This window comes from Scleropages formosus, chromosome 18 (assembly GCF_900964775.1).
Source record: "Scleropages formosus chromosome 18, fSclFor1.1, whole genome shotgun sequence".
Lineage (NCBI taxonomy): Eukaryota > Metazoa > Chordata > Actinopteri > Osteoglossiformes > Osteoglossidae > Scleropages > Scleropages formosus.
Window position 1 is genome coordinate 10,185,057 of NC_041823.1, and position 23,921 is coordinate 10,208,977.

At 44.4% G+C, this 23,921-nt stretch overlaps 1 protein-coding gene and 1 non-coding gene across 4 annotated transcripts; one reads left to right on the forward strand and one right to left on the reverse strand.

Annotated features, from left to right (window-relative positions):
- Window positions 1–369: 369 nt before the first annotated feature.
- trnak-cuu (transfer RNA lysine (anticodon CUU)) lies at window positions 370–442 on the reverse strand. Its single transcript has one exon. It is a non-coding gene; the product is annotated as a tRNA-Lys (tRNA).
- A 265-nt stretch (window positions 443–707) lies between these two features.
- Window positions 708–23,491, forward strand: LOC108940713 (ankyrin repeat and IBR domain-containing protein 1-like). 3 transcript variants are annotated; one of them, XM_029260085.1, is made up of 21 exons: window positions 708–872; window positions 1,351–1,381; window positions 5,002–5,270; window positions 7,953–8,253; window positions 8,616–8,798; window positions 10,049–10,166; window positions 10,272–10,471; window positions 12,125–12,213; window positions 12,480–12,624; window positions 13,422–13,588; window positions 13,896–13,984; window positions 14,463–14,593; window positions 17,055–17,189; window positions 17,438–17,524; window positions 18,022–18,088; window positions 18,536–18,681; window positions 18,934–19,112; window positions 19,423–19,465; window positions 19,982–20,081; window positions 20,446–20,489; window positions 20,574–23,491. In XM_029260085.1, exons 3-21 carry the CDS (start codon window positions 5,083–5,085, stop codon window positions 21,294–21,296), a joined length of 3,135 nt encoding a protein of 1,044 aa, XP_029115918.1. In that variant the 5' UTR covers window positions 708–872; window positions 1,351–1,381; window positions 5,002–5,082; the 3' UTR covers window positions 21,297–23,491. The 3 variants fall into 3 exon arrangements, with proteins under 3 accessions (XP_029115918.1, XP_029115919.1, XP_018618560.2); XM_029260086.1 differs by having other exon boundaries at window positions 20,586–23,491; XM_018763044.2 differs by lacking the exons at window positions 708–872; window positions 1,351–1,381 and adding an exon at window positions 4,186–4,495.
- The last annotated feature ends 430 nt before the right edge of the window (window positions 23,492–23,921 follow it).

The window sequence follows — 23,921 nt, forward strand, 5'->3', positions numbered from 1 at the left end:
GGTAGGGGACACGCCCACTTCCAAATCCTCACAGTCCTTAAATACAGGAAAATAAATACATTACAGCACATTGCAGCGAAGCTTACAGATACATGCCGAAAAAGTTGCGGTTCATAAATGGCAGTGAAATGTGATTTATGTCCGGTATTACAACTTCTTTGATTTTCATTCAGAGAAATAATGGTTAAATAAGTTGCGTAGCCGTCTAAGTAAATGTCTTACAGTATTTGAACCATTTGTACATAAGGACATTTTACTTGAGGTAACTTCGGGCTAAGTGGTAGCTAAAAAGCAACTTTCAGTAAAAAAAAAATAAAATAATAACAATCCCCACAAACATGTAAAATGAGTTTTTAAAAAAACACTCTTCGCCCAACGTGGGGCTCGAACCCACGACCCTGAGATTAAGAGTCTCATGCTCTACCGACTGAGCTAGCCGGGCACTGGTGAACAAACAGCCTCCATTTTACTTCAAAATGCATTATTTTCCAACTCTAAAAAAACAAAAGGATTACAAGCACAGTAAAAAAAAAAAAAACAAGTCGTACGTAAAAGCATTATTTATTTACTTTTAAATAAATATGTTCATTCCGTCAGTGGTGGCACGCAAAGCCGCCCGTCTCCCCTCCTGCCTGAGGGACGCGGCTCGGTCGGTCCCTCCGCTCTTCCACGGGGACTCGTTGTGTTTCCGGGTCGGAGGCCCCGCGAGCCGCCACCGTGCGTGCGCGCGGCGGCGACCCCCTGGACAGAGAGCGGGGAGAGCGCGTGGACCGAGCCGCAGAGAGAGACGGGGGAGAGAGGGGGCGAGCCGTCGGGGAGCAGCGCCGCGGGCTCCCGAGTCCCGGAGGGGGGATGAGCCACCGGCCCCTTCTGTAAGCTCTAGCATCCACGGTGGTGTTTTCTTGAATGTTGTGTTTGTGTCTTTGTTTTTCTTAATTAAACCGGTAGCCCAGCCCCGGCGCCTCCGTCGCCGTCACCCGGCTAGTGACTGTGTGTGTGTGTATGCACCGAGACAGGCACTCTGGGGATTTAATTTAAAATATATATAATATATATATGTATGTATATCATATGTTCGTGTGTTTATTACCGATACCTGAGTGTAGTTAAGTCAGGCATTGCAATTTGCACACTCAGTGACGTGATGATGCAATGCTGCATAACATAAGTAGTGATGGTAAAGTAATCAGTGCATTAGTCTAGTCTAGTAGACTAAGTAGTAGCACTTGAAGCGAAAGTGGAACTAGTTCAGCATTAAATAATATATAATATGTAGCCTAAATGTCTCGGAAATTATTTATTGTCCCTAACTAATCGTGTACTGTTTTCTTCTTCTTAATCATGTTGCAGATATTATTTCCGAGCTTGGCGAGTTTTTACGGTAAGTGTGAGAAATCCGTCAATCATTTCATTGCTTGTTCTTGCTAAGCCTAAGACTAAGAGTGAACAGCCCTGCCCCCCTGGTCGAGGGTAAATAATTTCTCTTTGGTATTTTTTCCACAAAACATATTTGTCCGAATCCTTTTTGTGCTTTATTTATGTATGTATGTGATGTGCGTGCAAAACAGGTGCAGCGCAAACTTTGCAGTGTAAAAGCACGCAAAGGGACACATTGTTACAATGCTTGTTGCCTGACGAATGTGCGGTCGTGTCTAGTTCGGCGGCGATCGGCTCGCGACAGGGCGCGTGCGGAGAAAAATCGCGATCGCCGCCTGCGCTCCGACGCGCTTTGAGACGCGACTTGTAGACGATATATTAATATTGTGGCATCTGCCACAGTTCTCCGAGTACTGTTCCAAAAAAAAAAAAAAAATTCCCTTAGTAATTCCCCAGCAGCCCTGAAGAGTGCATGTACTTGAAAGCATGCTCGTCTAATTAAAATTTTAATGATTATAACGCATTCTTGCTTTTAAGGTCCCTACGTTCTCTGTAATTACTTTATACAAATCACAGCGTTTGTGTCTTTACAGAGAGGTGGTTTGTCCTCAGAACGGCTCCATGGTGATAGTGTAAAAAATAACCTTTGGCATTTGGCAGTCCTTTCTTTTTTTAATGCTTAACTTGGAGTGCTGAGACCAGATTTCGTTCAGACTGTTGAACTCCCAGTATTTTAAAAAAAAACATGCTCCTACTGAGACATGACTCTGCAATCGGATTATGATTATGACTAATCACTTTGCCGAAGTTTCCTGTTCGTGAAGAGGGCCCGTCCACGTTGGGACACACTCCTGCCACTGCGCCGAAAGAGGCCGACTGATGGCTCGTGGTGTTGGAGAAGTTTGTGGACAAGTCTCGTGTTTCTCTTAATAACCGTGTCGGTCGGGTCAGCCTGTACAGAATGCAGCTTATGGCTTAAATTGGAAGGTCGAAAGAGGAGAGAGCAGGAAGCTTGTGGCAATGCATGAGAAATTGATCCAGCTTTGAAATTAAGCCCTTGAGAAGACGGAAGGCTCAGGTTTTGTTTCGATTCTTAATTATAATGGAAAATGTGAAGCTACAAACTGACTTGAAACTGTGAATTCAAACCAGACCTTTCACCCCATTCTCCTCCTCCGCTGTTTTTCTCGGTTTGTCAGAACTTGGTACTGATGGGCGTCGCCATCCTGTTCTGAACAGGGCAAAGCTGAGCATCCCCTGACAGAACTGTTAAAAGAAAGTCAAAACTGGTGTTCTCCTAGGCTTTGGGGGGGAGGTTTATTAGAGCATCCTTACTTCAGCATTCCTTTCAACCAGGCCCATGTGTTGTGACACCTACCTGTGAATGATTGACATTTGGCAGTTGGTCATATGGGCAGTGTGATGACACCCCTTTGCTGGATGAGTAGAAACCCCTCGAATTGTCCATTGGCGTCAGTAACTGTTTGTCCGATGTTTGTTTGTGGTGGTGCGTAGCCTGAAATGCTTGTCTTTGGGATTGTGGGAGGTAACCAGAGCGCCCGGTGGAAACCCACACAAATACAGGGAGAACATCCCAAGTCTGTATGGATTCAAGCGCACAGCCCAAGAGCTCTGAGGCACTAGCCGTGCCTAGTAGAAGCCCACTATAGATTGTAAGAGGAGCTTTTTCATTTGCTATTAATTTTAATTTCCAAACAGACCACGACCAGTATGCAAAGTCAGGGGGCCATTGAAGGAAAGTTAAATGACTTGGAGAGGAATCCGTGGTTCGTGAACAGCGGTGGTCGGATGTCAGTACCGCGCCACAACCTCCAGACCGAAAGACGGCTTTTGAGGAAATTCTCCGATAAATAAAATGCGGCAGGGCGGCATGCTTTCTGTGAAATGAGGATTCGGTAAATATTTGTCCCCATCTTCGGTGTGTCCTTGAAAACGCCGAGCTGTAAACTGGAGAGAACGCGACGACGCTTCTCCAGGAATCGATCGGCTCGTTTCAGTGGCGACGAAGAGGCTGACGGCAAACCCGTTTTGCCAGCGTGAGAGAAAATATTTGAACTTCCTCGAGCATAAATCATAACGGGCAGCAGGTTTTCTCCTTTGTGTTCCCTCTGGGACGAAGTGTCCCTCTATAAACTGCCGTTGACCTATTTTCTGCACCGTTCAGTGGCGAAGATACTACGGTATTAGCTCGGCCTGGTAAGATACAGCGCTTTTAAATAGAATATGTCACATGCTCATGTGACTAAACAAAGCAACATTGTGGTCTGAACAGTGGAGTGGATTAAGATCTGTTGTTATGAGGGAAAAAGTGTATCGATTGTACAAGCCAGTGTCATAACAAGTGCTGGCCTTGTTCATATTTAGTGACGCGTGTTGTTCTGTTCAGTGCACGCCCTCAGTTTTTAGGCAATAAAACTTTTTTTTTTTTTTTTTTTTTTTTAGTGGTCCCATATAAATAAACTTTGATTGTTCTGTGGTTAAGGGACTTTTTTTTTATTTAAATTTTGATTTTTCTTATCATCGCTACATTTACCTGACACCTTTGTCTACTTCAGAACAATTTACCTATTTATACAGCTGGGTAATTTTTACTGTGTGAAATCGGAGCAAGTACTTTGATCAAGGCTACTACAGCAAGAGCGGGATTTGAACCTGGGACCCTTAGACCCCAAGGCAACAACCCCCAAACACTACACCACTCTCCATACCAGTTCAGATGTGCCTGGAGTAGATTTGTGTAAACAATATCGTTATGTGGCTGGACAGGTTAAGGAAGCAGTTGAACCAGCTCTCCGTATGGCAGCAATAACAGCCCTCCTCTCATAAGCACCCCCGCTCAATGTTGAAACTAAGCATAGGCAGCACTATACTATATATCGCACTTCTTTCCAGTAGTCACCTGCTTTTTACCCCAAGCCACCGCCCCTCAGTTAGCCACCATACCAGTTGAGCCAGTCATGAGTCCTGCCAAGGAGACGGACAGACAGGCAGGTGTGAACGCCGTGCCGTAGCCCGCGGTCTCAGGAACAACACCTGACGCGTGAACTCGCGTTATTGGAACGAGCTGGAGAACGCCGGGGCCGACGTCTGCCAGGAGGTATCGTCGTCGTCTGATTTGCGCTCTAGTCCTCAGCCGGATATTGAGGTCACGATCGTACTAAAATGTGGTGCCTTGTACACGATTACTTGAGTTGGCAGGTTATTAATCGCTGGCACGGCGAATGGAAACGACCTCCATAGGATTTTGTTTTTATGTTTCCTCCCTCCCCCCCATTTTTAGTGTACGTGAAATTCTGAACCTTTTTTTTTTTTTTTTTTTTAATTGTGATTTGGAGTTTGAACACTAATTTTTATTTTGTGCGGCCACGTAATAGATGTATTTCTGCATGGAATACCTGTCCTCTGTTGCTCTGTTTGCGCTGCTCTACATTTGAAAAATGTTGAAATTACTCGTAAGTACTAACGAATGGTAAGCTGAAAATGTGAAATTCCCGGTGATGTGAGTAAAAGGTTATGTTCCTCTGGCATCGCTGCTCCTGCTGACATTTAGCAGGTTCATCAGGTACGTCGGGGTTTGACGCCTCTCGCCTTTTCCGGTTCCAGGGCCGGCCGGATGACTCTCTTCCGGAAGCACGCATGCTGAGGGTGGCCTGAGTGCGCGTGCTGCCAACCCCCACGCCCCCAATGGGGAACACGGCCGGCAAGTTCCGCAAGGCGCTCATCACCGGGGACGAGGCCCTGGCCTGCCAGATATATGAGGGCCACCCCCAGTTCCGGGAGTCCCTGGATCCCAACGCCTCCTACGGGGATGCCTATCAGCACAACACTGCGCTGCACTACGCCTCCAGGCACGCCATGACTCAGCTGCTGAGGTCAGCGACCGCCTCGACGTGCCTCCTCCTCATGCACCTCCTTACATATGCAGTACCTTCGAGGAAAAGTGCGTCCGGGCCTCCTCCTACTCGCTCTTAGCGCTGAGCCGAGTGTTGGGTTACACCTTCGGTTAATCTACCGATATTCTTTCCAGAGCCGGACTGATAACTCTTTCCAGTTGTACTTCATTCCGCTTTCCACGTAAGAAATGTAACCGACACGGGCACAAGGGTAGCGACACGGAAGAAGTGCTGCTAATCACCGTTGTTTTATATGCCAAATCCAAGGTGGGAAATAATAACGTAATAGTTCAGCTGTATAAAATTTTGGGTAGTCGATCCACCTCCACCTGCTGTGTGAGTTCGTATTATTCTTGAAAGTAATTCCAGGCAGACAGGTCTTCGTTAATCAATGTCTAACTGTGGGTCAAAGCAACACAGCTATTTTCTCTCCAAAGGTAATTTTAACCTCGTTTCTAAATTCGTCTCTGCAGTTGTAACTTTGAATTTTATTAGCTCCAATTTCAGTGACTTTAATACCGGAGGAGGAAAGCAGATGCCTGTATGTTTCATTTCATTATTTCTGCTCCGATACGCCTTGAAACCGTAAGAAGTTGTTTCTTTATCCAACAACGTATAATGGTTTAAATTTACCCCTCCTGTCAACACTTGACATTCAGGTCAGTCCGAAGTTGCCCCTCTGGTTGACAGGTGATCCTCATTGGGTCAGGCACCAAAATGTTGAGGGCTTGCAGGTACAGCCAGGGAGTCAGAGGCCAAAAGAGCAAATATCATTTTCCTTGACTTACACTTCCATGGAGAGAAAAAAAACATGCAGTCTTCCCCCACCTGACAAAGGTAATGCGTTCCTGGAAAACCCTTCATAACGTGTTCTCGTAAGTCAAAGATCTAATTAATATTACATTCGGTGGTTTAAAATTATACATAGACACACACACACACCTTCCAAATTCCCAAAAGTAGCAGCTGGTAGCATCATGGTTAAAGCTGCTGTCCTTGGACTCAAAGATTGAAGGTTTAAATCTCTCTTCCAGCTGTAGTACAGTTGAGTAAGCTACTTACCCTAAATTGCTCCAGTAAAATATTACCCAGCTGTATAAATGGGTAAATAATTGTAAGTAGCTTAACATTGTAAGTTGTTTTGGAGAAGAGCATCAGCTAAATGAATAAATGTAAATGAATTAAATATAAAAGTGGCACCTATTTATGCTAAAATATGACAAAATCCCATTGATGTGACACCAGGAACTGCAAACCAATGATGAGATATGCAGGCTCATTTGTTTTTTCAGTCTGTAAAACTTAAGGACTCCAGGTTGCCATGGTGACCTGACCTATTGCATATTTTTCCCTCCAGCATAATTTTCCTATCTGGATGAGAACAGCTCTTGTAGTGGCACAAGAATAAAAGCTACTTGATTTTGAAACTGTGACCTCTAGAAGTTCCGTTGTTTTTATTTCCTGCAGGAACCGAAATAGGTGTGATGTATGAGTTCTCTCCTCTTACACTGTGAAAACAATACCTGCTGTACTCTACATGCACATTTCATTATGTTAGCTGGTTGACCTAACCATAACCCTGCATGACAAGGGGTGTTATGTGCTCGGCGTACATCGACAAAGCGCCATGGATCGTATCCAGGCGGAGGGTTAACGGTTAAGTGGTGCCGGCTTTGCAGCGCGAGCGCAGCGAAGCGCCAGACGCTGATGGGTTTCGGTCTGAAGGTGTGATTCATGGTCTGTGAAGGAACGGTGCTGGCAATTCTGCATCTAACAGGAACCACTCGTTCCAGAGAGTAGTTCACAAAAAAAGATCAGGGCTGCAATATCAGCTCGCTGTCAGGTACAAGTACCCTTTCGCTGTGTATTTCGTTATATCCTAAATCAAAATGTCGTGACGCTTCACGGGCTGCTTTCAGAACTCCGTGATCTCACTGTCTGTCGCTAAAGTGTCATAGCTGTTTTGGAAAGTGCAGGTGGGGGAAGGTAATAAAGTATTTTAATAAAGTTTGACTCTGCGCGTTGCTGTTGACAGCCTTCCGAGGTGCTCCGTGAAAGCAAATACCAAAGCAAATGATGCGCGAAATTGTTTTCTGCGCTACCTAGTCACGTCGGACTCCTCGCTCTGCTTTACCGATCCGCTTAATTCATAAAAAAAAAAAAGACTTGCCTGTTTGCAGCCTGTTTGCAGGGCGGCAGGGGTGTTGCGGTTAAAGCCGCCACCTCTGAACTCTGAGGTCCTGGGTTTGAATCCCACTTCCTGCTCTGGTACCCTGAATTGCCCCGGTAAAAATTACCCAGGTGTATAAACGGGTAAATAACTAAGTAGCTTAACGTTGTAATTGCTTTGGAGGAAAACGTCAGCTAAACAAATAAATGTCAATATGCTCTGTCCTCCTGTGGTCTTAGAAGTGCAAATAAAGGTGATGAGTCCTTGGTTCCTTTGCGACTGTTTCACAAGCAGCTCCTTTACAGTGGGCAGGATCCACCTTTTGTTGCTGCACTAATGGTATAGACGTGATTCGCAGAGTTAACTTGTGGTGCAGAGCTTAGAGGGTCTTGGGGTTCCACCTTCCCGTCGTGCTTTGGAAGCCGTGGCCGTGGCGGGCCGTGGCGCAAACCCCGAAACGGGTGTCGCATGCCTTGCCTTTGCTCCCCTAGGGCGTTCCTTTTCAACAAGGAGGGCAACCCCAACAAGCGCAACCTGCACAACGAGACGGCCCTGCATTTGCTCTGCATGGGGCCCCGCATCCTGCTGCCGGAGGCGGCGCTGCTCCCGCGCCTGGCCCGGCCCCACGAGGACGAGCGGAGACGCCTCGAATGCCTTCGCCTCGTCTTAGGCTGGACCGGCGCCAGGCTGGACCGCGGGGAGTACGAGCGGGCCGACGTCAACGGCGCCGACAACAAAAAGAACACGTGTCTGCACTACGCCGCTGCCTCAGGGATGGTCACGTGTGTCGAGGTGAGAGGGCTCTCTTCCGGACCTGGGCTTTCCTCAAGGAGGTTTACCTGTTTGAATCGCCCCGCTGTTGTTACTTTGCATTTCTCTACTTTTTCCACATCATGCAATGTCAGACAGTCTGAGGCAAGCTGTTAGGAAGGGTTGTGTACAGAAAACTTAATTGCGTAATTGAAAATATTTTTATTTGAATATGCAATCCCTGCAGCCTTGCACCGGACAAGTGGTTGTTGATGAACAATAAATAACCTGATGACAGCAATATGTGACTCTGACACCTGCAGAGCATTTTCTCGTGACATTGCGAACGAACCCTTTGCTCTCACACCCAAAATCATGTACAGCTTTATCCCTTTAACGTGTAGTTGCTGCTGAGGAGCGACGTGGACCTCTTTGCGGAGAACGAGAGCAAGGAGACGGCGTGCGACTGCGCCGAGCGGTGGCAGCACAGGGATCTGGCCCTCCGCCTCGAGTCTCACATGGTCTTCTCCCGAGGCCCCGAAGCCGAGGATGTCCAAGTCCAGTGCGCCGCCCTGGACCAAAGAGTGGTGCGCTCAAACTTTTATCTTTGACTGAGGGTAGCAGGTGCCCTATTGGTTAGAACCCACGCCTTCCTCTCAAAGGACATACTCAAATCCCGCCTCCTGCTGTAGTACTCTGAATTGCAAAAAAAAAAAAAAAAAAGAAAAAATCCAGCTATATAAATTAGTAAATGATTTTGTGTTACTTAATGTTGTAAGCCGCTTTGGAGAAAAATGTCAGCTCAGTGAATAAATGTATGCATATAAGGTTCCTATTAAGACCATTTCCTACCCGTTTTGTTTAGGACCATTATGTATCCATTCTAGAAAACCTGGGTTAGGTTGAAGCCCACTAAGCGCTTTGTCCCACATTCACCAGGCATTCTAAAATCTTTGTTTTCAAGGATTAATTTCCATGTGAAGTATAGAATATCCAGACAATAAAAGTGAATGCAAAGGGGGGGAAAAAAGGGACGTAAAATTCTTGCCAACTGGGGTAATCATCATTGTAGTAGCTGACACTAAGTCACTTTGGGGGGGGGGGAGGGGAGCGCAAGTTAAATAAATACAATATATATGCAAATGATTGCTGGTACGGAGTGGCATTATGCTATACCAGGATTCTAGAGCTTGTGACACTTAGAAATTACTACTGGTGTGAAATTTTGTCTCAAATGTTATCCAACCCATAAGCAGACGTTTGTGTGCCATGCAGAAATCTTACTTATTCTGTTTGTTACATGCACCGTATATGACTCTGAAAGATCTGAATCTAAGATACCACGTAAAGCGGTAAGTTTTTAAGAGTTGAACCTTGCCCGATAAATATTTCCCCGTGAGCGGTCAGCTGGTTGGCCGACGCCACTCTTCTGCTGAAGGTGCAGTTTGCTGATCGGGTGCCCTGGTGAGTGGCCCCTCCCCTCCCCTCCCCTCCCCTTCTCTGATGCGCGGCAATACGATGGTGCCCTTCCGTGCGAAGTAGCAAAACGGCGTTCTGCGCCGCAGCTTCAGAATGTCACTTGCGCTCCGCATTGAGCGGTGAGCGTCCTTCGCTTCATCAAACCCGCAATCTTCAAATACCGAAAAATGCTGCAAAACAATAGTGGCGGAGGAAGATGCCTATGAAAGATAGTAGCAAATCATTGTATTTCCTCTTGTTTATTACCTAGTTGTACGTGTTTAATGATGTTTGGCTCCAGAGAATACGTAACATCGTTACCATAAATAATTCTAGGGACTTAATATTACCTAACCCCTTCCCTTCCTCTCCTCATCAGCCGTATGAGGGTCTGAGGCCGCAGGATCTGCGTCGGCTGAAGGACATGTTGATTGTGGAGACAGCGGACATGCTGCAGGCCCCCCTCTTCACTGCTGAGGCTTTGCTCCGGGCTCACGGTACTTCCATCCGTCACCCTTGCAGGCATGAAAATGATGCTGTGGAGAGAAAAATATGCAATTGGTCAGGTCACAGCATAGATGTGTGTTTCTTTGTTTGAACAGACTGGGACAGGGAGAAGTTACTTGAAGCCTGGATGTCCAGTGCCGAAGACTGTTGCCAGCGGTCAGGGGTCCAGATGCCCACTCCGCCCCCTACTGGCTACAATGCCTGGGACACTCTGCCATCTGCACGGACGCCCCGCACGACCAGGTCGTCTGTGACTTCGCCTGACGAGATTAGCGTGGATGAGGACATGCCTTCAGTGAGTCAGCTCGGACTCTTTTCCGTCACACCAGTCGTAAACAAGAATGAATACTGATTTCCGCGTTAAGAACAGCTGTGATTTTTAACAAAAAGGAAAGATGAACATTTCCGTTGATGGCGAAACATAACTATATTTTCCAGTGACAATGAGAGCTGTCTTTGGTTTCTAAAAATGATGATAAACTACAATTTTAACAACAACTCTGGTTTCCAATAGTAAGTTAGCCAAAATATCCGCCATTGATTACAGCTGTCTACCATTTTCAGCGACGGAGAGAGCTCTAGTTACAGTTTCCAAAAATGAGGAGAGCTAGCTATGGTTTTTAACAATAAGGAGGACTACATACGGCTTCCGACGATAAGGAGGGCTAGCTACGGTTTCCGACGATCTCTCGCAACCGTTTTCAACGATAAGAATAGAACTATGAATGGTTTCCAACAATGTGAAGAGGGCTTAAGCTCCAGTTCCTGCTAAGGTTTTCAAGCAAGGTTTTCACATTGAAAAACATTTTTCTGTCTTCAGAACATACCCTTTTTATTTGAACGGCAATGTAAGGAATATGACTTTGGTGTTTTTAATAATGCACGGAGATGAGCTATGTATTTTCTACATTCGTCATTGTATTTTTCCATAAAAAGCCTATCTTGTTCTGTACAAGTAGTACGTGATGTCAAGCTCCCTCAAGCTGTAAAAGGTCGGAGCGAAGCAGCACAATCGAGTCCTTCAAATTGAAATATCGGTATTTTTGTAGAACAATGGATTCTTTTCAGCAGATTGATGCTGGTGGGTTCGTGTGGCAGAGCTGCATTGAGCTTGCTGCTCTAAGGTCCAAGTGATTACTGCACTGCTATTGTTTCATAGCTGAAAACATTATACGCTGTACAAATAGCAATGAAATGACATCATAGCAAGAATGCGTCTCAGCCTTGCTTTGAACTGTGACGTAGCTACAGTTTCACTGCCGTGATGTGGGCAATTTCAAATTCTGCTTGTTAGTAGTATTGCCTCGCAGACGTTTTTAGTAATGCTGAAACGATATAGTTTTAGTATAGTATTTTTATACCTTTGTATATTTACAGAGCTTTATTTAATCTAAACATTTCAGGTTTTATGGACTTATTCACGAACTTCCTTCAGGTAAATTCTTGGAGCGGAGAAGGTTTTGATGACAAGTTCCTTCTCCGAATTGTTGTACCTTCTGCACCCTGTGACATTCTGTTTTCGTCAAACGAATTTGAAAAAAACCCTGATATTCTCTGGCATTTAAAGTGGCTTTACGGATTTTGTTTTAAAAAGTGCGCTGGGGGTTTTTCTCCAGCGTGCTGACATTTGCACAACAATATTGACATTCAGATATTAACATCTATCTCCATGGAGTAAATGAGCATATCTGCTTCTTGTGCAACCCACTGGCTGCAAGCTCATGAGATATTCTGTGTACTGGTGTAATTTTTACTGCATTTACTGCAGTACTTTACTGCATGTACTTTTATTTATTGGTTTGACAAAGCGATATTTTGCACAGAAAATGAAAACACGTGCGGTGATGTTCGTCTAAGGTTAAATACGTTCTCAAAGGTCAGTTTTTCAGTTGGGTGTCAAAGAAAATGCATATTTTTGTGTTGATCTCTTGTTCTCCTCTGTTACCAGTGTGGCATTTGCATGTGCACCATTTCAGTGTTTGAAGAACCAGTGGATATGGCCTGTGGACATGAGTTCTGCAGAGCATGCTGGGAAGGGTAAATTTTTAGTTTTTGAACATGTTAAACTTGCCTTTCTTATCCTTGTTTTCCCTCCACTCTCACTTAAAATGTAATTTGCTAGCAGGAGAGAGGACTGCTACACGTAAAAGCCTTAAACTAGGTGCTGTCATTCTTTTCACAAGTCAGATAATCGCTTCTTCATACAAGGCATTTTGTGCACTGTTGCCGAAGCTGCGCGTTCGTGTTCAACGGCTCACAACTGAGGTGCGTTGCAGTCACCTTGCATGGTTTTCGTCTGTCAGGTTCTTGAATGTGAAGATCCAGGAGGGGGATGCACACAATATCTTCTGCCCAGCATTTGACTGCTTCCAGCTGGTCCCTGTGGAGGTCATCGAGAGCGTGGTTTCCCGGGAAATGGACAAGCGCTATCTTCAATTTGACATTAAGGTAGAACAATGAGTTGCGAAAGCCAATGCACCAAAGAGAGCTTGCAGCTCTCATCTGGAAATGTCTGGTTACCAATAATTTTAACAAAAATCCCTCCAAGGCATTGCAGATCAAGTGTCCAGTTGCAGCCTGTAGCTGCCTGATTATGGTTATTTTCAGTTTTTTTTCTTCATACTCTACCTATGTGATTCTGTTCGATTTATTATGTTCATATTGCTGCTCTTTACAGTCTCACCACATTTATTCTAGTTAATGGGTAAAATTAAACTCCACAGTCATCTATAATTGCTAAGCAGTGTAATGCAAGTTTGACACAAAGTTTTCCAGGGGAATAATTTAAATGATGAATTAATCGGATCTTACAGGAGACTGATCTTCCATCTCCGCTAAGAGCTTAAGTTTAAAGTTGTCGTGTAAGCTTGTTATTCACTCATGTAAACCAGTTTTTTCCCTTTATTTCCTCCGGTTTTGTTGCTTTGTAATGTTTTAATAATATTACAATTCTTAATTACCTTTATTGACCAGAGGTCAACACTTTAAGTGTATAATAAAATATATTAAATGCAAAGAAAATTTTTGTTTTTGGGTTTCTTTAGTGCTTGTTAATGAATCTGATCATTTTCTCTACTGAGATATGCATTCTCAGCGTATGCTGGTGAAAAGAAGTCTAGGAGAAAATTTTGGCAAGCCGTGATAGTTTTTGTGTGGTGGTCTGCATCTCTAGAGAAAGGTGGAGAAGAAGAATGATGTGTGTGTGTGTGTGTGTGAGTGTGTGTGCATCTTGTGTGTGCCCGCAGGCATTTGTGGAAAACAACCCCTCTATCCGCTGGTGCCCCAGGGCAGGGTGCGAGAGGGCGGTGCGACTGTCCCGGCAGGACCCAGGAAACAGCTCCTCGGAGCTGCTCAACCAGCCCTTGCTCCAGGCCCCTGCAGTGGATTGTGGGAAAGGCCATCTCTTCTGCTGGTCAGTGCCCCGCTCTCATGGATGTGGTTGTTTTTTTTTTTTTTTCCTTTTTTTTGCATTTAGTTCCTGGATGACTGAACTTTATTCTGATATATCTAGAATGCTTAGTAAAAACCTTCATACTCTATATTCACTATTTCCTCATTCTTCTGGCTAACAGATTCAACTCAGAATGCATTAAAGGGCTCAGTTTCACTAACCCGGGGAACAGGGCTAACCCCTTCAGCTAAAAAAAAAAAAAAAAGGTGGTACAGAAATTTCAGAAAGTAATTAAAAATTCAAATTAAGAAATCTGTCCTATTGACAGGGAATGTCTTGGAGAGGCCCACGAACCCTGTACCTGCCAAACGTGGAAGCAGTGGCTCCAGAAAGTGTCTGAGATGCATCCAGAGAAGTGTGAGCATCTCCGTTCTGCTTTGCCTCATTCATTTCACCTAGTTTCTACAGAATCTTGTTTTATTTCATTCTTTGTGTATTATGACATGCAATTTCACAACAATGAGTTTTCAGGTTGACTCCTTTTGCCAGTGCTGAATGAAATTTATCTGTAGAGAATCATCAAAGCTTTACAGTTTTCTTTTTGGAACTGAATACTTATGCTGAATGCCTTTATCCTACGAAGTGTTTCAGGTGGGCTATCTGTTAACATCTGTTTGAAAAGGGAGACAGTACAACGTGCTTTCTTTGCTTTTCTCTTATGTTTGACAGTAGCTAATTATACCTTTTCATTTCATATCAACATGTGCATTACACATCCAGATGATAATTGATCAGTTTTTTGAAAATGAAGATCGAAGAATGTCTTTTGCAATTTTGAGTGAACGTCATTCTTAGTATTGTTCTGATGTATTTTCATTTTCCTCCTCCCGCAAAGTGGCTGGTGTGAGCGCGGCTTACGAAGATGCTGCCAACCTCCTGTGGCTGCGCACTAACTCCAAACCGTGTCCCATCTGCAAGTCCCCCATCCAGAAGAATGAGGGTTGCAACCACATGCAGTGTGCCAAGGTAAGGTGAAACGTGTTTGGGTGCGCATGCTCATCGGTCATCTCTGGAATGTTAAGATCTCAGATCTGACTTTTTTCGCGGTGACAATGTTCCAAACCTAAGAAACTTGAGTTTTTAGCTGGCTAATAAATCATGTGTCTAATTATAATTGTTTGCGGCAGGGAATAGAACAGAACAGAACTGAAAGATACTGGGTCATCGGATATCAGCACTTCAAATAGAAATCCACTTAATGCCGAGTTATTGTTAGAATCTGTTTCACTGCCTTAGCAGATAGTAAGGCTGCATAAGGATACAGTTGGTCCCCTACTTACAAACTTAATGAGGAGAGAGAGTTGGGTTGTTACTCGGACTTTGTTTGCTGAATGCAACACGGAGCGGACCAAGCGCTCGTCATAACTTCTTCTTGCATCTGCTCATGTAATGTGTGCCTGCAAAAATGGTGGTATTAGACAAGCTCTGCTTTGAGAGTCGTGTCTTTCTAAACTTCTTTATTGTAAAATGCACTTTTGTTTACTCTGATTTGTAAGTTGCTTTGGAGAAAAGTGCCTGCTAAATGAATGAATAAATGTAAATATAAATGTCAGCAACCTGACAGCTCCGTGGACTGGAAGACAACAGCATTGATTTTCAAATGGGAACAAAGTTCAGACTCTCTCTGACTGAGCAGACCAGATTGGATGATAGTCCCAGCTCCTGGTGAGCTGGGACGCCTCGTTCACACATCTTTGCATTCTGGGGTGCTGAACAGGGGTATTTATAATACGTTGTAAATAAGAAAACACGGTAAAGAAGCTTGGCCAGAGCTAGAGGAGGCTGTTGAAGAACTGAAGGCAATGCTTTCTGTTCCCAATTACTGTCCGTCGCTATTGGTCAAGCTTTGGCATGTAATTTGAATTCATATATTACCTGTACTAAATATTGCTCAGAATAATTCGTAATAGTGAAAAGTTTGCTTGAAAGTTTTATAGTCGGGGACACACTGTATAGAGTTTGCAGCGTTTTTGACATTACATGGCACTTAAGTTGCAGACCTGCAAAGTCTGTAGTTGTTGGTGTATTTCTGTTTATACAATAAAGGAAAACAAAATATGTGTTCTCTCTTTGCAAGTTTGGCAAACTCAAAAAGTTAATGTTCTGATGGGCTTCTAGCTGTAGCTTGGGCTCCTAAGTATCTGTGGCCTGTTTTATGCTGCTAAGCATCATTTTCCTCCATTACAGTTGATGAGCTACTGACAGGATCACATGTCAGATTTTAATTTAGAAAGAGGCACGCAGTCAAAACGAGCCACGAAAAAGTCGTGTTACATGTTAAACCTACTGAAACTTCTGTCAATACTGCTGAAGAAACATCAGGCATCGCTGTTGGAAAAGCTGTTTCTGGTGAGGCCGGATATCTGCTGGAAGAATTTTTTTTTTTTTTTTTTGGGATAGAAATGAGGAAAGGGGGTCAAGGGGGTAAAAGGACCCCCATGTCTTTAACAAAAAGCTCTATGTTTTCTTGAGCAGTTCAACTCGGTGCCGATGCACTTGATGAGAATAAAAAATGTCCTCTAAAAGGCAGTCCTGAAGTATAGACACATCTCAGATGCAAGTTCAGTCTTTTTTTTTTTTTTTTCCCCCAGCAGAATAAGGGAGAAGTAAAGTTGTTGGATTTTGTCAGCAGGTGCTTCTGCAAATGGGTTCCGTATGTGCCGCACAAATTGCATTTCCTGTCCATCTTCTGCTTCCTTTTTTCCCCTCTTGCAAGTATGCCTTTTTTCTTTTTTTTTTTTAATTGAAGTGTTTAACATCTAAAATATTTTTCTATGCTGTTATTTTATAAGTGGTTTTGCGGAAGTGACAGAGAGGCACGTGGCTGGCTACTCAGGCTCTAAGCTGGAGCGCTCAAAGTACAGCAGAAAGGGAACGGATTTCAGTCTCGTACTCCGCGACGGAACGCTTCCCTCTGCTGGATTCATGGTACAATCTAGAGAACAGTGTTCAGATAGGGAGAAAACTACATCTGGTTCATTTTGACTTGGTGTGTGATTTCCTTGTAAGACCCAGCAGTACAACGAATAGCCTTTCTCAACATGTGTAGAGTCCTTTGAAAATCTGCACAGTAAGATGTTGTTTTGTGCCTCTGTGTGCAGCTAATTTATTTGGGATCAGAAACCTGAAGCTTTATTCTAGCCTGGGACTTTATAAATTCGGGCTGTTATTATCTTATCGCTGCCCGGTTCTCCGTTCCAAAGAGTCCTGGAGTATTACTGCACACAAAAGAGGGTGGTTGGCGCCGCTTTCATGCGGAACAGTAAATGGAGAAAGTCGTCACAGATGAGATGAAGTGGATACATTTCTTTCGCGCTGCAAATGAAACGTAAAATTACTCGGTGTCGGGAGTGCCTCGGCGTAGCCTTCCGACCGGAAATCGTTTTCGCGTGGAGCCGACGGCCCTTGTCCGATCCTGCCCCGACAGTGCAAGTACGACTTCTGCTGGATCTGCCTCGAGGAGTGGAAGAAGCACAGCTCGTCCACGGGGGGCTACTACCGCTGCACGCGCTACGAGGTCATCCAGCAGGTGGAGGAGCAGTCCAAGGAGCTGACGGCAGAGGTGAGCGCTGTCCCCCCACGTGGGCATGGACGTCGGGCGCTTGTACAGGCCATAAAGAGCCCAAGCACCCATAAACGACGGCGGTCTATGTGGTTGTTGCAGTGTTATGGAAGTACTGACGGGGACACGCATATGGGAGCAGCTTTGAACCGAAGGAAGGGTATTAAGACAGGACAGGATTCCTGTCCTGGCCTTTTATTGCCAGTTCAGCATGCGAGTTTAATTTTTTTGTGGGCTTTCTGTTTCAGGCGGAACGCAAGCACAGGAGCTATCAGGAACTTAACCGCTTTATGCACTACTACACACGATACAAGAACCACGAACACAGCTATCAGGTGGGTTTTCGTTCTCCGGATAGACCAAGCTGGTGGTAACAAGCTTGTAGCTAAGCCCTCCAAAAATTCAGCTTCGTATGATGCTGGCCCTGTTAGCATTAGCAAGCGTTAGCAAACATTAGCACCGCTAACTCGCTTTCACAGGAGTTGGCCCTGTTAGCATTAGCAACATTAGCTCCACCATTGCAGCTTTCCAGGATGCTGGCCCTGTTAGCGTTAGAAAACATTAGTGCAACTGACTAGGTTTCCTACGCAACTGACACTGTTCATAATAGTAACCATTAGCACCGTGAATTCAGCTTCAGGAGATTCTAGCCCTGTTAGCATTAGCAAGTGTTAGCTCCACCCATTGAGCTTTCCATGACACTCGCGCTGTTAGTGTCAGCAAGAATTAGCGCTCAACGATTCCACTAATTCAGCATCACATGCAGTTGGCCTGAGAGAGAGCTTCAGCAAGCTTACGGCTAATTCCTTCGCATCTTCTGCTTCACGTGCAGCTGGAACGGCGTCTGCTGAAGACGGCCAAAGCAAAGATGGAGCAGCTGAGCAGAGCCTTGGGTGGATGTCAGTAAATAAGTAAAATGCTTGTCGTTCTCAAACTGTCACTGTGGCTGTAACTGTTTTCTTTTTTTTAGTGTTTCATTTATGAACGGAGCATAGAGTGTGAAACCGTAGCGAAGCCGAACTCACCGATGTATTAAATGAAGCTCAGGGTGTTATCTAGAAACATGTTCAGTTTTGGCAGTTAGTATAGATACATATTATGATATTTTACTGGTGCGATTCTGGTTACGTAGCAAGTTACTGCAGCAGGTCCACTTGAACTATCAACCTTTCAGCTTTCAAACCTATGCCCTTAGTGTCCATGCTGCTTGCCCGGTAGCCTGCAATGCTTAATGTTACTATATGAGCAGTAATAATAGTGGTCATGTCTAGTTGTCAGACAGAGAAAGAGAGGGCGGGAAGAGATGTGAACATCTTTCACTTAGTTGTTGTTTTCTGGCTTTGCAGGGGAGGGCAGCCCCCCAGACACCACGTTCATCGAAGATGCCGTGCAGGAGCTGCTGAAGACACGTCGCATCCTCAAGTGCTCTTACCCCTACGGCTTCTTTTTGGAGCCCAAAAGCACAAAGAAGGAAATTTTTGAACTTATGCAGGTACCGAAAAGCCCACCTGATGGTGGTGTTTATCGGTGTACATTTTTTTCTAATAAAAAGGAGCTCGTACGTGTTAGTTTCACACTTTGCACAGCTGTACGTTTTCACAGAGACCATTCAGCATAAGCGCTAATAAGTCCTAAGATCTTAGGAGTCAGTGCCGATGCTGCAAACTGATGCTGAATCACGTTGGGGTCCATTCCCACTAGGTGGCATGCTTTAACAGAAACTCTTTCACGTCATTTCCTGCAGACTGACCTGGAGATGGTGACTGAGGACCTTGCCCAGAAAGTCAACCGGCCCTACCTCCGCACTCCCCGCCATAAAATCATCCGCGCCGCCTGCCTGGTCCAACAGAAGAGACAGGAGTTCCTGGCATCTGTGGCGCGGGGTGTGGCACCCAACGACTCTCCCGTGGCCCCCCGACATAGGTGGGTGATCTGTCAGTCTGGCCTGTTCTCCCTGCCCCATATCAGTGTGTCCAGTTCCTCCCTTCTCAAAGTACATTATAGGCTAATATTTTAATACACTGTTGAGTATTATTTCTGGATTCGATTTTGTTATTTTCACAACTGTGTTCAGTACAATTCCACATTAAAGCAATTCTAAAGCTTCCAGAAGAATGTCTGCTTCAGTTGTCATCATTCAAGTGCAGCGTTCTCTACAGGATGCCTTGATGTGTGCTGTGCTGCTATGTGAAATACATATAAAACTGTATACTGTGCTTCATTGTGTTTGCAGCTCTGCTGGAGGAGTATGGGACTCGGGCTTCACCTCCCATGAGGTAAGGGGCTTCAGACTTCCAGCCTCCGTTCTTTTGGAATTCGCTCAATTTAAAGAACTTGAGGGGTCAGTCAGCACTTGGACTGGTGAAAACTCGGGTACATCTGCGGGTATTGCAAAAAAACTTATGCAGTCATTCATATATTATTAATAATTATTCAATCAAGTCAAAATGAATTCCTTAATTGCCAGCTTATAATAAATGTAGTTAGTGTTAACATTTTCATTACAACTGGCAACAAAATGTTTTAATGCAAAGGAGAACAATGCATAGTGCACACATACTGTATTGATTGTACCTGTGAAAAAATAAATATTTACTTGGTGATTATAGAAGCAAATGATTGTTATTTATTATATGTCTGCTGGTTTCGTACCTCCTTGCTCTCTTTGCTGGTGTTTGCTAAGGTCAGCATGGTGGCAGAGCAGAGTGACTGTGCCCTCTTGTGGTGGTCTTGCAGTATCTCGCTCTCCTGTTGGCCATGACGATGCCTCATGCTGTTGCCTGTTGTTCCAGAGCTACGCTGACCTCCAGCGCAGGCGCAGGCAGAGGCAGCATGGGGAGTCCTTCATCCTACACAACATCACCACTGGTTCTAATGGGACCAGCACTTTGGGTACGTTAGGGGTAACGTCCTGCCAGCCCTCACCACTGACCAGCACGTATCAGAGCCACCAACCCCAGCAAGAGCTCCTTGGTGACCTCAGACATGATACAGTCATCTTCAGTTTCTAAGTAGATAAACCACTCACAGCAAAATGTGTTTTCTAATCTATATGCCTGATAAATTAAATGTTTTTGGGCTTATAAATGTTATCTGGGGTTTGACCGCTGTTTCCTCCTTGTACTCATAATCACAGTGAGTTTTGGTCATACCACTGCATTTTATGGCACGTGTGAATTATTGAGAGGGAACCATAAATATGTGGGGTTACTGTGGTGCAGAGTAAGACAGCAGTGTGTGTCCATGTCCCACGCAGATCCTTGGGAGCGAGGCAGTGGCCGGAGACATAGCCTCAGCATAGTGAGTCTGAACATTCTTCAGTGTTCTGCCAAGCTCTGTTTTTGAGCCTCTCCTGTGCAGAGACTTAGGGGTTTTTAATAAAAGCCTGCGTTCCAGGCCCTGAGCTCCTTGGAGGAGGACGACGCCCACATGCTGCTGGCAATCCAGATGTCCCTGCAGGACTCCGGCCTTGCGGCAGCCGACGAGCCCCATGAGCTCACTAGCAGCGAGGGCCCTCTGGGAGCTATAGGCTCCTCATCTCCTCCAAGACTAGACCCTGCGGCCCGCAACATGGAAGCTACTTGGGCTGCGGGTTCCAGGGGCTTCTCTGAGCCCCTGATGTGCAGCAGCCCCGTCAACAGTGAAGATGCACCTGTAGAGCCACCAGGGGGCACCCTGTCCTCTGGAGAGGGTGACCACACCAATCTCAGCTCTGCTACCAATGCCTCCCTTCCAACTGGTGTCATGACCCATTCCAATGATGCTCATTCAAGACTTGTCACATCCATCCCCTTCTCCTCTTCCTCAGCGGCTCCGTTGGGCCTGCAGGAGGCAGTCACTGCCGTCGAAGTGCCACAGCTGCTCCCGCTGCCCTCAGAGGAGTTACAGCAGCAACAAGCGGAAGGGTGCGTCCCCAGCCGAGACCTGGAGACAGTGCAGCTCACCCATCTAGAAGCGGACTCTGAGAACGCCGAGGCCACGCAGCCCATGCTGCCAGATTGTAGGAGGACCCTCAGCGCTGCTGACATCCCCAAATGCGACTCGGATTCTACCCCCCATTCCAGCAGTGCCTCCTCTGACTGGGAAGAACAAGTGCACTTGGTCTGAAGGCTCTAAGTCCCCCTGAACCTCTGTACCTAAAATCAGTGCAAATGGCAAAAAAAGTGACAGCTAAAACTGCTACCTTTAGCCCAGCTGAGGTGTTTTTGTTGTAATACTAAACATTTTTTTTAAGGGAAAGGCATTCTTTTGTATTGCAACTACCCCCTCCCCCCAGTTCACAGTACTGTACACAACTGTCGTGCCAGGAGCTGAATAGAGGAGTGAGAATAGTGGCCATATTTTAAAAGTATGCAAATGATGCCATTTTTCTGAAATCTCAAGTACGAAACAGCGAGCAATATGGGACTTCATTCTTTGTGTGAAAACCTAGCTGTGGTGCTTTGATCCTGCAGTCCAGCAGTGCCTTGCTGGGGTAAAGGAGTGTCCTCTCAGGGACTGTTTGTAGCCACGACACGTTCAGCTGTCCTTAAATAGTGGAGGGAAAAATGGCCATAAGTAGGTAGTTGTTCACGACACAGGCCTGAAGGTCACTGGTTCAAGTCTCACAAAAGGCCTTGTTGCACCCTTAGTCTAAGGTATTTAAATACCCAGGTACCTGTATAATAATATAATTATAGCTGTGAACAGCAAAATTATCAGCTGGTTAGGGTAAAAGCATCAGCTAAACAACAAAAAAATAAATAAAATTTTAAATGTTTGCAACAACTAGAGGTGGCTGGGATGACCAAGTCGTATATCTGAACAATAAAAAGAACTTGCATACTAACTGAATTCATATAATTCTGTATACTTTTTAGAACAAATATATGAAGATATTGACAGAAAAACTGAAACTCTTAGTAAATGCTTCACTTGGGGGAAAAAAAAAAAAAGAGTAAAATCAGTTCATCGGTGTGACCCTGAGACGGCCTTTGAGATTGAGACAGACAGACAGACAGGCAGGCAGACAGATACAGTCCAGTGCTCAGCTACGAGTTTGTTCAAATTCCGAGGAATTGGTGGACATTATTTTTATTACCTCCACATACAGTGCCTTCCAGAAATATTGGCAGCCTTGGTAAAGTGAGCAAAAAAAAGCTATAAAAATGGACAAAATTAATCAAGGTTCAGGTTTTTTGAGGACTGTTTTTTTTTCCCCCTTTGAATAATTCAACCTCAGTGAAAGGTCAATTACTCTCGTAATTTGAGTGAGATAACAAACAGCGAAAACTGTTTTGCTCATCTTTACCGAGGGTTCCAGTAATTCTGGAGGGCGCTGTACGTTGTATTAGACCACTCTGAAGACTATTTTTTATTTGTGTGTAATCAATCAGTGAAGGTCTGAATCACGATTTATGAAGCCTTTAATAAGAAACGTGTGTTGCGGTGTGTTGTGGTAGGAGTGCACCGCTGTGCACCCAGCCCGCATGAAGTGCAATCCTCTACTTTGTGTTTCTTGAAGCTTGACCACTGTAAAATTCCACTGGTAAAGTGACACTGTAATTGTGAGTTTACACCACAGATACCCTGAAATGCTTCTTTATTAGCGTGCCTCTTATTTAAACTTTCATGATTTTCATATTTACTAGTATGAACTGTATAGATGATTTAAAAAAAAAAAAAAAAGAAAAATCTGCTGTCATGGTAAATCGGTTTCATTACCAGAACTAACTGAAGTGTCCTAATTACCTTTTGGATTTTTTTATACACTTTTTGTAGCATCTCTTTACCACGTGATTATTTCTAGATTATACCTTGAAGGCTTCGTGATGCATTTAATGTAGTGTATTGAAAGAAGGCCGTGTGTCATCTGTCAAAGGTCATTGTCCGTGGATTTGAAATTCTGATCGTGTCAAGTTTTTTTTTTTTTTTTTTTTATGAAGGCACTTGAGCATCATGAAGGAGGCTTTTTGTGGAGCGCTAAAGGCAAATCATACAAGAAACTGCTTAAAACAGACTTGAAAATTGACAGTCATTTCCGGTTGCTTGATTATTTTCCACCAGTTCTATTGGTTTGTACTGTAAGGTCTGTTGCCCTGTTTTTACCCTCTAAAGTGTAAAGTATTTTAATAGGAATTTTAATTGAATTATACTGTATGACTGTCCTGAAGAAAGTAGAAACTAATGTGGAATAGGGCCAGATAAGATGTTTTGCATTGGAATTTCTTAAAAGTTGACACTGTTTAAGGAATGTGGAATTTGTTAGACTGGTTTTCTGTGTTTAATCTTTTTACAAAAATATAACAACGCTGTGCGTGAAATTGAGCAAATTAAATTTGTCAAAAATATTATTGCTTCTTAATTTCAGATGTCATAAGAGGAGACCCAGTTTTGCATTTTAAAACATCCTGAAATGCTAGTATTTGCACTTTTGTCGGTGTAAGCGGATACATTCCAGAACTGTACCGAAAAGGTTGTCTCTCCAAAACAAAACACAGATCAGTTCAGGTTTACTGATTAAAAATGCTAAACAAAGCATGTACTTCCTGCTCTGTACAAACACACCCATGTACTCTGAACAGTCCAGTATTCCCTCTCATAAAGATAGTCTTTTCCATGTAGCTTCATAATTATCATTTACATTCATTTAGCAGACACTTTTGTCCAAAGTGACGTACATCTCAACAGAAGTACAATTTATGCATTATATTAAGAGATGGAGACATAGCTGCAGACATGAAAGTCTCAAGC